We start from the raw sequence: 12,711 nt of genomic DNA, 5'->3' as shown, positions 1-12,711 counted from the left end.
TTTAAGTTGGCCTCCCATTCTGTTTTACATTCATTACTAATTAAGTTTATATTTGGAAAAATTTGAACCCGGAGACCTAAAGGGTTGATCTTTTCATTCTTATATCTCTCGAATGATTTGATATGCCAAAATAGTGCTGATTTCTTTTCAAGTATTCTCATTAATTTAGAGGTCAGAGTGATGATCTCAGTATCAACCCAATCACTTTTCTCACATTCTGTTTTCGTACCCTGACATCAACAGGTCCCAATCATTACCCTGAAACATATTCATATTCACTATAACAGTATTTGCATAAAAACAAGGACAGATCAATTCCTCAATGTTAGTTCTGCTAGGCCAAGTTCATGTTTGAACCTCCTGTGTTCAATTCGGGGGAAAATAAGAGAAGAAGAGAGGGGAGAAAAGATGGGCGAATGGGGAAAGAAGAGGGATAGTATGAAAAGAAAAGGGGTGTTTATCCACCCAGTCTAAATGACAATCAAAGAAAAACACAGTGCTGCAAAGAGCTAGGAGGGTGCTGCTCACCCCAAGTAGATACAAATAGAACCAGTTCCCCCACAAACGGGGTTTTTAGGCAGCAAGAGACAGTAATAGAAGCCAATAGAAGTAGTATAAAAGGTATTTTAATATTATTTGGTAAAAACAAACATGAGCTTCACCTGAACATTTGTATAAGGCCGCGTACACACGGGCGGACTGTTCGCCCAACCTTGTTCGGCAAACAGTTTCATCAAACAGTCCGCTCAAAATTTGCATGAGCGGACTTGCCCACACACGAGCGGACTGTTTGACGAACAAGGTTGGGCAAACAGTTCGCTCAACTTTTGAAATGAACGGACTCGCCCACGTAAGGAGGAGGCAAATCCGCCCATTTCGAGCGCGTGTACAGGTAGGCGGGGCCCGCGAAGGAGACGTCGCGGGCTCCGCCGCCTGGAATGGGCTTAAAGGGGAACCCCAACGCCGAAAAAAATCGGCGTGGGGGTTCCCCCCAAGTCCACACCAGACCCTTGTCCGAGCACGCTACCCGGCCGGCCAGGAAAGGGGGGCGAGCGAGCGCGCCCCCCCTCCTGAGCCGTACCAGGCCGCGTGCCCTCAACATGGGGGGTGCCTTGGGAAAGGGGGGGCCGCGCGGCCCCCCCACCCCAAAGCACCTTGTCCCCATGTTGATGAGGACAAGGGCCTCTTCCCGACAACCCTGGCCGTTGGTTGTCGGGGTCTGCGGGCGGGGGGCTTATCGGAATCCGGGAGCCCCCTTTAAGAAGGGGGCCCCCGGATACCGGCCCCCCACCCTATGTGAATGAGTATGGGGTACAATGTACCCCTACCCATTCACCTGTGAAATAAAGTACAATAAAAAACACAACACAGAGAAAAAATATTTTATTGCACAGCTCCGGGGGTCTTCGGGGGTCTTCTCGCCGGACTCCTCCGCTATGTGTGTGTAGCTCTTTTGCTAGCGGAGGAGTCCGGCTTTCTTCCTCCCCGCCGCCGGCCTCTTCTCCCGACTTCGGGGGTCTTGTCCCCCTCTTCGGTTCTTCTGCCGGGCCACCGCGCCTGGTCCGGTGGCCCGGTCTTCTGTCGCCGTCTTCCGTTCTTCTGTCGCCGCCTTCGGTTCTTCTGCCGGGCCACCGCGCCTTCTTGTAGCTCTTTTACAGGCGGTGGCCCGGTCTTCTGTCGCCGCTGTCGTCGCCGCCGCCGCCACCTTCCGTTCTTGTTCTTCTTCTTCTTCTTCTTCTTCTTCTCCTGGAGATGTTGACTCGACGATCTCTCCGGCCGGAATGCCAGAGCCGCGCTGTGCGGTCACTTATATAGTGACAATGGGGCGGTGTCACATGGTATATGTCACATGGGTTGGTCACATGGTGACCCCGCCCCCTTACGATGTCATAGTCCCCATGTGACATCAACCCATGTGACCAACCCATGTGACATATACCATGTGACACCGCCCCATTGTCACTATATAAGTGGCAGCGGAGCGTGTCCCTGGCATTCCGGCCGGAGAGCTCGTCGAGTCAACATCTCCAGGAGAAGAAGAAGAAGAAGAAGAAGAAGAACAAGAACGGAAGGCGGCGGCGACGACAGCGGCGACAGAAGACCGGGCCACCGCCTGTAAAAGAGCTACAAGAAGGCGCGGTGGCCCGGCAGAAGAACCGAAGGCGGCGACAGAAGAACGGAAGATGGCGACAGAAGACCGGGCCACCGGACCAGGCGCGGTGGCCCGGCAGAAGAACCGAAGAGGGGGACAAGACCCCCGAAGTCGGGAGAAGAGGCCGGCGGCGGGGAGGAAGAAAGCCGGACTCCTCCGCTAGCAAAAGAGCTACACACACATAGCGGAGGAGTCCGGCGAGAAGACCCCCGAAGACCCCCGGAGCTGTGCAATAAAATATTTTTTCTCTGTGTTGTGTTTTTTATTGTACTTTATTTCACAGGTGAATGGGTAGGGGTACATTGTACCCCATACTCATTCACATAGGGTGGGGGGCCGGTATCCGGGGGCCCCCTTCTTAAAGGGGGCTCCCGGATTCCGATAAGCCCCCCGCCCGCAGACCCCGACAACCAACGGCCAGGGTTGTCGGGAAGAGGCCCTTGTCCTCATCAACATGGGGACAAGGTGCTTTGGGGTGGGGGGGCCGCGCGGCCCCCCCTTCCCCAAGGCACCCCCCATGTTGAGGGCACGCGGCCTGGTACGGCTCAGGAGGGGGGGCGCGCTCGCTCGCCCCCCTTTCCTGGCCGGCCGGGTAGCGTGCTCGGACAAGGGTCTGGTGTGGACTTGGGGGGAACCCCCACGCCGATTTTTTTCGGCGTTGGGGTTCCCCTTTAAGCCCATTCCAAGCGGCGGAGCCCGCGACGTCTCCTTCGCGGGCCCCGCCTACCTGTACACGCGCTCGAAATGGGCGGACTTTCCGAGCGGGAACAGTCCGCTCATTTCGAAAGTACAGCGGACAAGCCCACACACGGGCGGACTGTTCGCTCATACACAGTTTCAGCAGACAGTTTTTCGGAATTTCCGAAAGACTTTGTCCGTCCAACTGTCCGCTGAAACTGTCCGCTGAAAGCCCACACACGAGCGGACTGTCCGCCCAAACACTGTTCAGCGGACAAGGTTGGGCGAACAGTCCGCCCGTGTGTACGCGGCCTTACAAACAAAATCATGTGTATAAAGTACATATAATGTCACATGGAAGTATATTAACAGACACAGCTATATGTTACACTGTATGGGTTAGTAACAGTGAGAGCATAAATCTAATGCCTACAGTCAAGCATGGTGGTGGGAGTGTCCTGTCTGGGGCTGCATGAGTGCTGCCGGCACTGGGGAGCTACAGTTCATTGAGTACTGTGACATACTGAAGCAGAGCTTGATCCCCTCCCTTTGGAGACTGGCCTGCAGGGCAGAATTCCAACATAATAATGACCCCAAACACACCTCCAAGATGACCATTGCCTTGCTAAAGAAGCTGAGAGTAAAGGTGATGGACTGGCCAAGCATGTCTACAGACCTAAACCCTATTGACCATCGGTAGGGCATCCTCAAACAGAAGGTGGCGAAGTGCAAGGTCTCTAACATCCACCAGCTTCATGATGTTGTCATAGAGGCTTCGAAGAGGACTCCGGTGGCAACCTGTGAAGCTCTTTTGAACTCCATGCCCAAGAGGGTTCAGACAGTACTGGAAAAAAAAATGGTGGCCATACAAAATATTGACACTTTGGGCCCAGGGGTGTACTCACTTTTGTTGCCAGCAGTTTAGACATTAATGGCTGTTTGTTGAGTTATTTTGAGGGGACAGCAAATTGACACTGTGAGCTGTGAACTCACTACGTTGTAGCAAAGTGTAATTTCTTCAGTGTTGTCACATAAAAAATAAAATATTTACAAAAATGTGAAGGGTGTACTCAATTTTGTGAGATACTGTAGCCAACACAGTGGCTAAATATGGTTCAGGCGGATCAAAACTATGCGCATGAAGGGCTACAAGTGCATGGTTTTGATCCACCTGCTTTTTCTGGTGTGCGGTCATGTGCCCATCCAGTTTGCCCTCCGAGGATTATACTGTAAGCCAAATAGCAATGTTGCATCCACTTTTCCTGCATTGGGAGGCCCAGACATATATACTGTTGCTGGAGTTGGTGCACACATTTTTACGATTGTTAACGATTGTAGCAATATTGGAAGATGTTATATAACTGAATATGCGTTAACATTCTTGAAATTCAATAATTCTTTAGCAGTGTATTGGAATTCCCCGAAGAAGTAGACAGAGACTGAAGTGAACAACTGAATCAATTATAACTTCCAATACACAACCATATTTAGCCACTGTGTTAGCTATATGCTTTGCATACTATTGTATGATTTTATTTTGAATCATGGTTTTTAAATGTTTTGTACAATAAAGTATCAGTAAATATATTTTATTCCAATACTGCGTATGCGTTCACCTCATCCACATCCTCTAAAGTCCTGCTGCATTTGGTGTGATTTCTTTCAGCTTCTTTAGTTCTATACAATACATAGGATGTGGATGTGAACAGTTTTCCCTAGAGCTCATAAGATAGACTGTCACCTATTACTGTAAAAGTAGTCTGCATTACATTAATAGTAATCATCAATAAATTGTGAGGTTTCAACTGGGCTTTAAAGTGTTTTTTTGTTGCTGTGTGTTTCCTTACTGGGGACATTATGTCTTTCAATTCCTAAGACAACCTGGGAATTGCCACAGGCAGATGCAAGCTACCCATCCCTGGAGTCCATTTTGCTGAGGAGAATCCATTAGTCAGCATGTGTCAATGCCTATCATTCACACCCATCTTTATAACTTCCAGCCACAGATGAATGAAACCCATAGAGATTCATTAACTCTGCAATGTGGGATTATGTGTAGTGTCCAAGCTTAAGTTGCTATTGCTATCATCTGTCATTTTATGCATTGATTCACAAACTGTTACATATTAGTCAGCAAAAAACAAACAAAAAAACACTGTTAACCAATTAGAGTGGGAGAAATTGAATACTGAACCCTTTAACCAGCTCACTAGGGCAAAGGTGAAGAACCTGTTTCTATCATATAATTTTAAACAATTTCTTGCCACCATTTTTTGCACTTCCTGAGTTACTAGGGGCCTAGCAACCATCAGCAATGTTTTAAAGTGAGAACAACTGCATGATTGCATATCATCCTATACATTTATTTTTACAGATGAAGTCAATTTCATACAAGATCTTAGCATTGAAGAACTATATCCAGAGTCATTTGGATTTCTGACATATCAAGGTTCCATGACCATTCCTCCGTGCTATGAGACAGTGACTTGGATTATAATTGATAGGCCTCTGAATATCACGTCAATGCAGGTACAGTATTTTGGATACTTTTCCAGTACTAACATGATCTTTAGAACCATTTTAATGTGTGTATTATGGTAGTAAAAATAGTAAAAAGCTAAAAAGATGTTTTTTTTTGTTTTATGCTACGGTCTTTAATTTGTGAATTACTGTATTCCAAAGCATTGACAATGAATGTGCAACTAATTACAATTCGCTCTTAATATAAGGCTTAATATTTTCAAACTCTATTAGGTGGGATAAATTGAAGGTGATTTCTAGAATAAATTTGAGTTTCTATTTATTTGAGGCACGCAAATAAAATAATTATGAAAGCAGTCATTGTAACTAATATGTAACAAGAGGATACATATTGTATTACTGAACTTTTGTAACGTCTCAAGAATCAGACAGAAAAGCACACTGAGCTGAATATTTATTTTTAAATGTAAACTTCTTCATGAAAAACAGAGTAATAGCATCTCTTTATATGGGCATTAGACCCAAAGCCAGTCACTAAAATCTAATTTTAAGTGACATTAAACCTTGTGAGCATGTTTTATTATATACAATAAGAAATTCAATCAGCGCAAATAAAACCTAATACGCAGCAGCTGAACACTAATGCCGTGTATACAAGGTTGGATTTTCCGATGGGAAATGTTCGATGGGAGCTTGTTGTCGGAAATTCTGACCGTGTGTAGGCTCCACTGGATATTTCCTTCAGAATTTCCTACAAACAAAATTTGAGATCTGGATCTCAAATTTTCCGACGACAAAATCCGTTGTCGGAAATTCCGATCGTGTGTATACAATTCGGATGCACAAAATTCCATGCATGCTCGGAATCAAGCAGAAGAGCCGCACTGGCTATTGAACTTAATTTTTCTCGGCTCGTCGTACATATTGAACGTCACCGCGTTATTAACAGATAGGTCACAAATGCTTTTTCCCTCAAGGGGTTGGAGATGTTGTATCAAGGATGAATACATCACTGGAAGAAGATATGCACTGATCTGAAACAGCTATGGAGAAAACTGGATCTGTATGGGCTCTGGCTTAGCACTCTGGAATCCTTCCAGTGGTGTGTTCATCCTTGATACAAGATCTCCTACTCCATGATGGAAAAAGTGTTTGTGACCTATCTATTAATTCAGGGGTCCATGCATCCTTTGTAGCTCTACCCATAAGGATTCCACCTCCTCCCTTGCTCTCTTAGTGATGTAATCTCTCACATTCATTTGTACATCATTTTTGATATACAGGCATAGCCATCCCCCTTTTTTACCCTCTCTATCCCTGCGATATAGGGAATACCCTTGAATGGTTGCCAGCCAATCATGAGAGCTGTCGAACCAAGTTTCTGTAATTCCAACAAAATCAAAATCCTCCTCGTACAACAGTAGCTCTAGTTCTCCCATCTTGTCCGCCAGACTCCTGGCATTGGTGAACATGCCACGTAGTTTAGACCGTTTACATACTATCTCCTTATTGGGGTTGCAAATAGGACTTGTTACCATGCTTACCTAGGGTTTAAGTGCTTTAGTCAACCTACCACTAATGCCCCCAATACTACACTCTGGAATATGTTCCACGCTGACTATGTCTACCACACTGTTCACTGGGAGTTCAACATGGCACCTCATGACAAAGAACGTTCTGAAGATGTGAAAAAAAAAATATTTGTTGCTCTGCATAAAGATGGTCTATACAATCTCGTATTACAAAACATTCCAAGCCCAGCTAGCAAACCATTTTTTTACAGCCTTTAACGCAATACTGGACAACCACACCATACCTCTGGACCTGTTGCAGGCCAGCATCTCTGTTATCCCTAAACCTGAGAAGGACCCACTTCTCTGATCGAGCTACAGGCCTATCTCTTTACTTAATTGTGTTCTCAAACTGTTTACAAAAATCCTGGCTGAGAGATTAGGTCCTGTCCTCCAACACATAATCCCCCTGGAACAGGTCGGTTTTATCCATAACAGAGAAGTGCGGGACAACACTGCAAAATCAGAAGCGCTCAATGTCTCCCTTACTCCTAGCTCACAGGCTCGCCTCTGGAACAATTTTCCCTTCTGGTGGACTCCCCAAGCCATCCAATATTTAGGTACTAAGATCCCTTTGAACCCACATCTCATCTACCAACTCAACTTTCAGCCCCTCTTGAATATCTTGTCTTCAGATCTAGAGAGATGCAAGAACTTGGCGGTTTCATGGTTTGGTAGATGCAATGTTTTGAAGATGAATATCATGTCCAGGTTTCTTTACCTCCTACAAGCCCTACCAATTAAAATACCACAGACCTTCTTTAGAGCACTACGCACAATCTTCATTAGGTATATGTGGCAGGGCAAGCCTCCGCAACTCAGAATATCTTTATTACAGAAACCAAAACTCAGAGGAGGGGTTGGCCTCCCCGATCCAGCCCTTTACTACAGTCCACATGAATTGAGTGGTGGACTAGTGCAGACACTTGCCCCATAAACTTGCCCCATAAACTATGGGTCCGCCTGGAACAAGAATCGGTTCCATTTCCCCTTGAAGGTCTGCCGTGGAGTGGGACCAGTTTTTCCAGATTCTCCCCACCGTACCCACTAATTGAGCCCACCTTGCAGGAACTTAATAGATACTTTAAATTGCCAGATACGCCCAGCTTTCCCTCTCCTTTAACAACTATAATTGGTCACCCAAACTTTTTATCGGGTATCTCCGACAAATCCTTCCGGCTCCAACAGGACCAGAGTCTAATTAGAGCCTCTTCTTTTCTGGGTCCCTCAGAGTGGTGTGACCCTTCAAGCATATACCCTGGGCTTAGATCCTCCATCTTGGGTAGATGGAAGTTGTTGCAACTCACCCACAAATTCCTCCCGGAAACCGGCGGATTTCACAGACAGCCAACGTCATTTGAAGACTTGTGCCTGGGAGATGAGCCTATACAGAAATCCCTCTCCTATTCATAGAACATCTTACTTGCTCATATATCCCAGCACAACCCCCCATACCTGAGGAAGTGGGAGAGGGACATTAACATTACTTTTGCTCACAAGTCCTCCTTATGTAGCAAGTATCACGAAATCACCTATAAAATCTTGATACATTGGTACAGGACTCCCACTGTGCTAGTAACTATATTCCCAGGACATAGCCCATTGTGTTGGAGATGTGGCATGCAAAATGGCACATTGCTACACATCTTCTGGGAGTGCCCAGTCCTCACCCCTTTCTGGAGACAAGTACTACAGATCATTCATAAGTTTACTGATATCGCTCTCCAAGATAACCCGGCAGCAATACTTCTAAACCTGACTCTAAACCTTTCTATGTCAGGAAAGAGATATCGAAAATCTCTTTTGATACACCTGTTGAATGCAGCCAGAGCATGTGTCCCCAGTGGGTGGAAGCAACATTGAGCGACAGTGTCACAGTGGTTTGCGAGTGTTTGCGGATGGAACAGCTCAAAGCTGCCCTGGGGGAAAGAGAGGGGGAACACAATACCCGTTGGACACACTGGAACCTCTTCTGAATTTTGGATGAATATAAGACTTACATCTGAGTACCCTGTCTTAAGATAAATTAAAAAGTCGGGTCATTGGCCCTGCCGGAACTCTGCACCTCTTCCCCCTTTCCCTACACCTGTCCGTTACTGCTTCTCCTTCCCTTTTCCTCTTATTATTTTCTCTTTTTTTATCTTTCCCTCTTTTGACCCTCTTACACCTTTATTTTCTTACATAAATGAAAAATTCCTATGGACTGCGTAAAATTTCTGGTATTATTCCCACTATTCCAATGTTGAGACCTACAACCTACACATAGTATAATGTATGAACTCAGTCCTCTAAAGGGAGAGTCTCCCCTTTAGTCTTATCCATTGGTCATATCTATGGTTTTTGCTGGTTTAGAAGTTTCCCTCATTGTTCTGGTGTAACGTGTAACTTCAGGATTCAACGTCAGGAGAAACTTTAGAATACAGTTCCCTGTTTTAATACATCGTAATAATAGAAACCGAAATGTTGTTTCATTTATGTACAAAAATTGATTAATGAGTTCTTGTCATTGTTCAGTATTGGAGGAGGTTGGATGACATGCTTGATTTCATTTATTTTTGTATAACCTGCAATCCTTAAATAAAAAAAAATTAAATAAAAAAGATGGTCTAGGTCAGTGATGGCGAACCTTGGCACCCCAGATGTTTTGGAACTACATTTCCCATGATGCTCCACTACACTGCAGAGTGCCAGAGCATCATGGGAAATGTAGTTCCAAAACATCTGGGGTGCCAAGGTTCGCCATCACTGGTCTAGGTTATAAGAAGAATGCCACGACCCTGAAACTGAGCTGCAGCATGGTGTCCAAGACCATACAGCAGTTTAACAGGACAGGTTCAACTCAGAACAGGCCTCGCCATGGTCGACCAAAGAAGTTGAGTGCATGTGCTCAGCATCATATCCAGAGGTCTTTGGGAAATAGACATATGACTGTTGCCAGCATTGCTGCAGAGTGTTTGAAGGGGTGGTGCGTCAGCCTGTCAGGGCTCAGACCATACGCCACACACTGTATCAAATTGGTCTGCATGGCTGTCATCCCAGAAGGAAGCATCTTCTGAAGATGATGCACAAGAAAGCCCAAAAACATTTTGCTAATGACAATCAGAAGACTGACCCTCCTCCTCTTGTCTATCTCACTTTTTCACCTCCTTCAGTCTTGCCTCTGCTCGAGACATTCAACAGAGACTGCACTTATTAAAGTGACCAATAACTTTGGTACATTTTCTTGCTTCTTCTCTTCAACCTTCAACTTTGGTTAGTGTTGAGGTTAGGGTGGGAAAATGATTAGCTCTGGTTTATCCAGGTTGGATTGACATCTTTGATGTGTTTATTACATTTACTTTTTGGGAATGAGTACTAAGGGGTACCTCTGTACTCATTGCCCTGGAAGGTGTATACAATCTGAGTTTCACTTATTATAAAGGGGACTAAGGGGACTTCCAGATTCCTAAACCCCTCATTAAAACCCCCCTTTGCAAAGTATCCATTGCCACACCTCTTTGCAAGGTACCCTCCTAAAATAGAAAGGCAAGTGGGCTGGTATGGTAAAAGAAGGAGGGACACATGCTCTCTGCCCTCCCTGTTGTGGCCTCTAAGGCTGTGTGTGCTTCTGGAAAGAGAGTAGAATATCTTTCAGACATTAGAATGCAACAACCTGTGTGCTACCTAATAGAGAAAGCTAAGGGATTGGTGATAGGAGATGGGGGGTGACAGGGAGACAGACAGCCGGGGGGGGGGGGGGGAGCAAGGGATAATGTATCCCTGGCAAGTACATGTAAATATAGTCACATTGCACATATTGTTGGGCTCTAGCCACAGGCATCAATCCAATTTGACCAAATCTTATCAAACTTCTTCAGACAATTTCTACTCTCATACATAAATCTGTATAACGGTAACACAGAATTAATAGTCTTCCCCCACAAAGCTTGCATAGGGAGCTCAGAGCTCCATCGACTTCAACCTTAACAAGATTTCCCTTCTTGCATAGAATAGGGTAAGGTAAGGCAGAGCTTGGTATAGCTGCCCCCTCTATATTCTCCAAGTAACTCAACAGTAAGAGATCAACAGGTCCAGTGGTATGACCATGACACATAAGTCACTTAGGTTGCTGACCACTGCCTCCCAGTATGGACAGAGCTTAGGACAGGACCAGACCATGTGCCAAAAAGTGCCAGGTTCAAGGGTGCATCTAGTGCACATTGGGTCACGATTGGGGTAAATACTAGCCAGTCTTTGTGGGGTATAGTATACGCTATGTAGGAGCTTGAGTTGTATAAGCCTATCCCTATCAAAAATCATGGAGGGGATAAAGGAAAAGACACAGTCCTCTCACTGCTCTTTCCCAAGATTGGGAATGTCCTCCCTTCACTTGTCAAGTGATTGAGTTGGCTGAGTGTCATAGGCAACATGTAAGTACAGATTAATGGAGGATAAGGGCTTCTCCATCACACTGGAGGTCAGGAGGTGTTCAATGGAGTCAGACTCGAGGACAATGGGTCTGGAAACTGGGTACCAATGGCATACCGAAATTGCCAGTATCAGAATTCAAGGGATCTAGGAACTGAATGTAGATGCTGCAGATCGTGAAAAGGCATAATGTTAACATCCACCATCACATGTTTCATTGAAGTAATCCCTCTCTTGGCCCAAAATTAAGGGTCAGGAATAGTATACAGATGGGGGAGTAAACTGCTACCCAATAACGGTGTATGTGGGGAAACATGGAATGGTTTCTTGTATGCTACCCTGGAGCACTTCCACACCCGTAATGTAGTTTTCATAGGACCTGTCACAGAAGCATGAGCCCCAATACCTTGAAACACCAAGTTACTCAGTGGCCCATATGAACCTAAGATTTTGCTTAGGCTGGGAGAACCACCACTTCACAGTGTCAAGCACTGCCACCCAGTAATAGAGCTGAATGTTTGGAAGCGCCAAACCCCACTTGAAAGTGGGAGGTACAGGATACTTTTTGCCACTCGTGTGGGTTGCCCTGCCCATATAAAGTATGTCACAATACCCTCCAAGCGTCTGAAAAAGGACTTAGGGATATGCATCTGAGTGTTCTGGAAAAAAATACAAAAATTTTGGTGAGTATATCAATTTCAACAGATTTACTCGACCTACCAGTGTCAGCGGGAGGGTGCGCCAGGCTACACATTTGTGAGTAAGTTATGCCAACACAGGATAAGCATTTTTGTCCAAGTAAGCAGCTATGGTACCACTCAACCTCGCTCCCAAATGATTGAACTCATCTACCCATCGAAGAGGTGTTTGTGTATCTATAACGACGGGTTAAGCGGGAGCAGCACCAACTTGTCCCAATTAATGCGGATATCGGAATATCGATATATACATTGGTCAAAGAGAGCCAATGCCAATCAGAGGGATGAAGATGTGTCTGCAAGGTAAAGTAATGAGTCATTTGCATTAAGCTACAACTTTTCTTCCAGCAGTCCCATTCTTATACCCCTGACCCCCAGGTCCGTTCTAAAAAGGATGACATGTGGTTCCAAGGTTAGGGCGAACATTGCTGGGGATAAATGGCAGCCCTCCTTCCTAAAGGAAAATATTCAATTTCCATTAGTACGGACTAGTGCCCAGGGATGGGCATAGAGCATCTGCAACCAGGACAAAAACCGGTGAACAAACCCAAATCTGAACAAAACTGCCCATAAGTAGACCCATTTGACAGAGTCAAAGGCCTTCTCAGCATTGAGAGAGGCCACCACCCCTGGGCTATTGAGATTAGCCATGGCAATGTGGGTATGGAGATATCAGATGTTGATGTATGTGCCACGACATGGCATGAACCCTGTCTGGTCTGGG

At 45.6% G+C, this 12,711-nt stretch overlaps 1 protein-coding gene across 1 annotated transcript in view; it reads left to right on the top strand.

Annotated features, from left to right (window-relative positions):
* The window catches only part of LOC143934027 (carbonic anhydrase-related protein 10-like), an 826,513-nt gene that overhangs the window by 740,205 nt on the left and 73,597 nt on the right, over positions 1 to 12,711 (top strand). The window contains exon 7 of the mRNA XM_077457267.1: positions 5,205 to 5,359. Coding sequence (XP_077313393.1) covers positions 5,205 to 5,359 — 155 coding nt within the window. The remainder of the gene's footprint in view (positions 1 to 5,204; positions 5,360 to 12,711) is intronic.

The sequence above is a fragment of the Lithobates pipiens genome, unplaced genomic scaffold, assembly GCF_037356315.1.
Source record: "Lithobates pipiens isolate NorthernLeopardFrog02 unplaced genomic scaffold, aLitPip1_a1.2 Scaffold_27, whole genome shotgun sequence".
NCBI lineage: Eukaryota > Metazoa > Chordata > Amphibia > Anura > Ranidae > Lithobates > Lithobates pipiens.
Note: the sequence above shows the minus strand (reverse complement) of the source record. Positions and strands in the feature narration are given on the sequence as shown.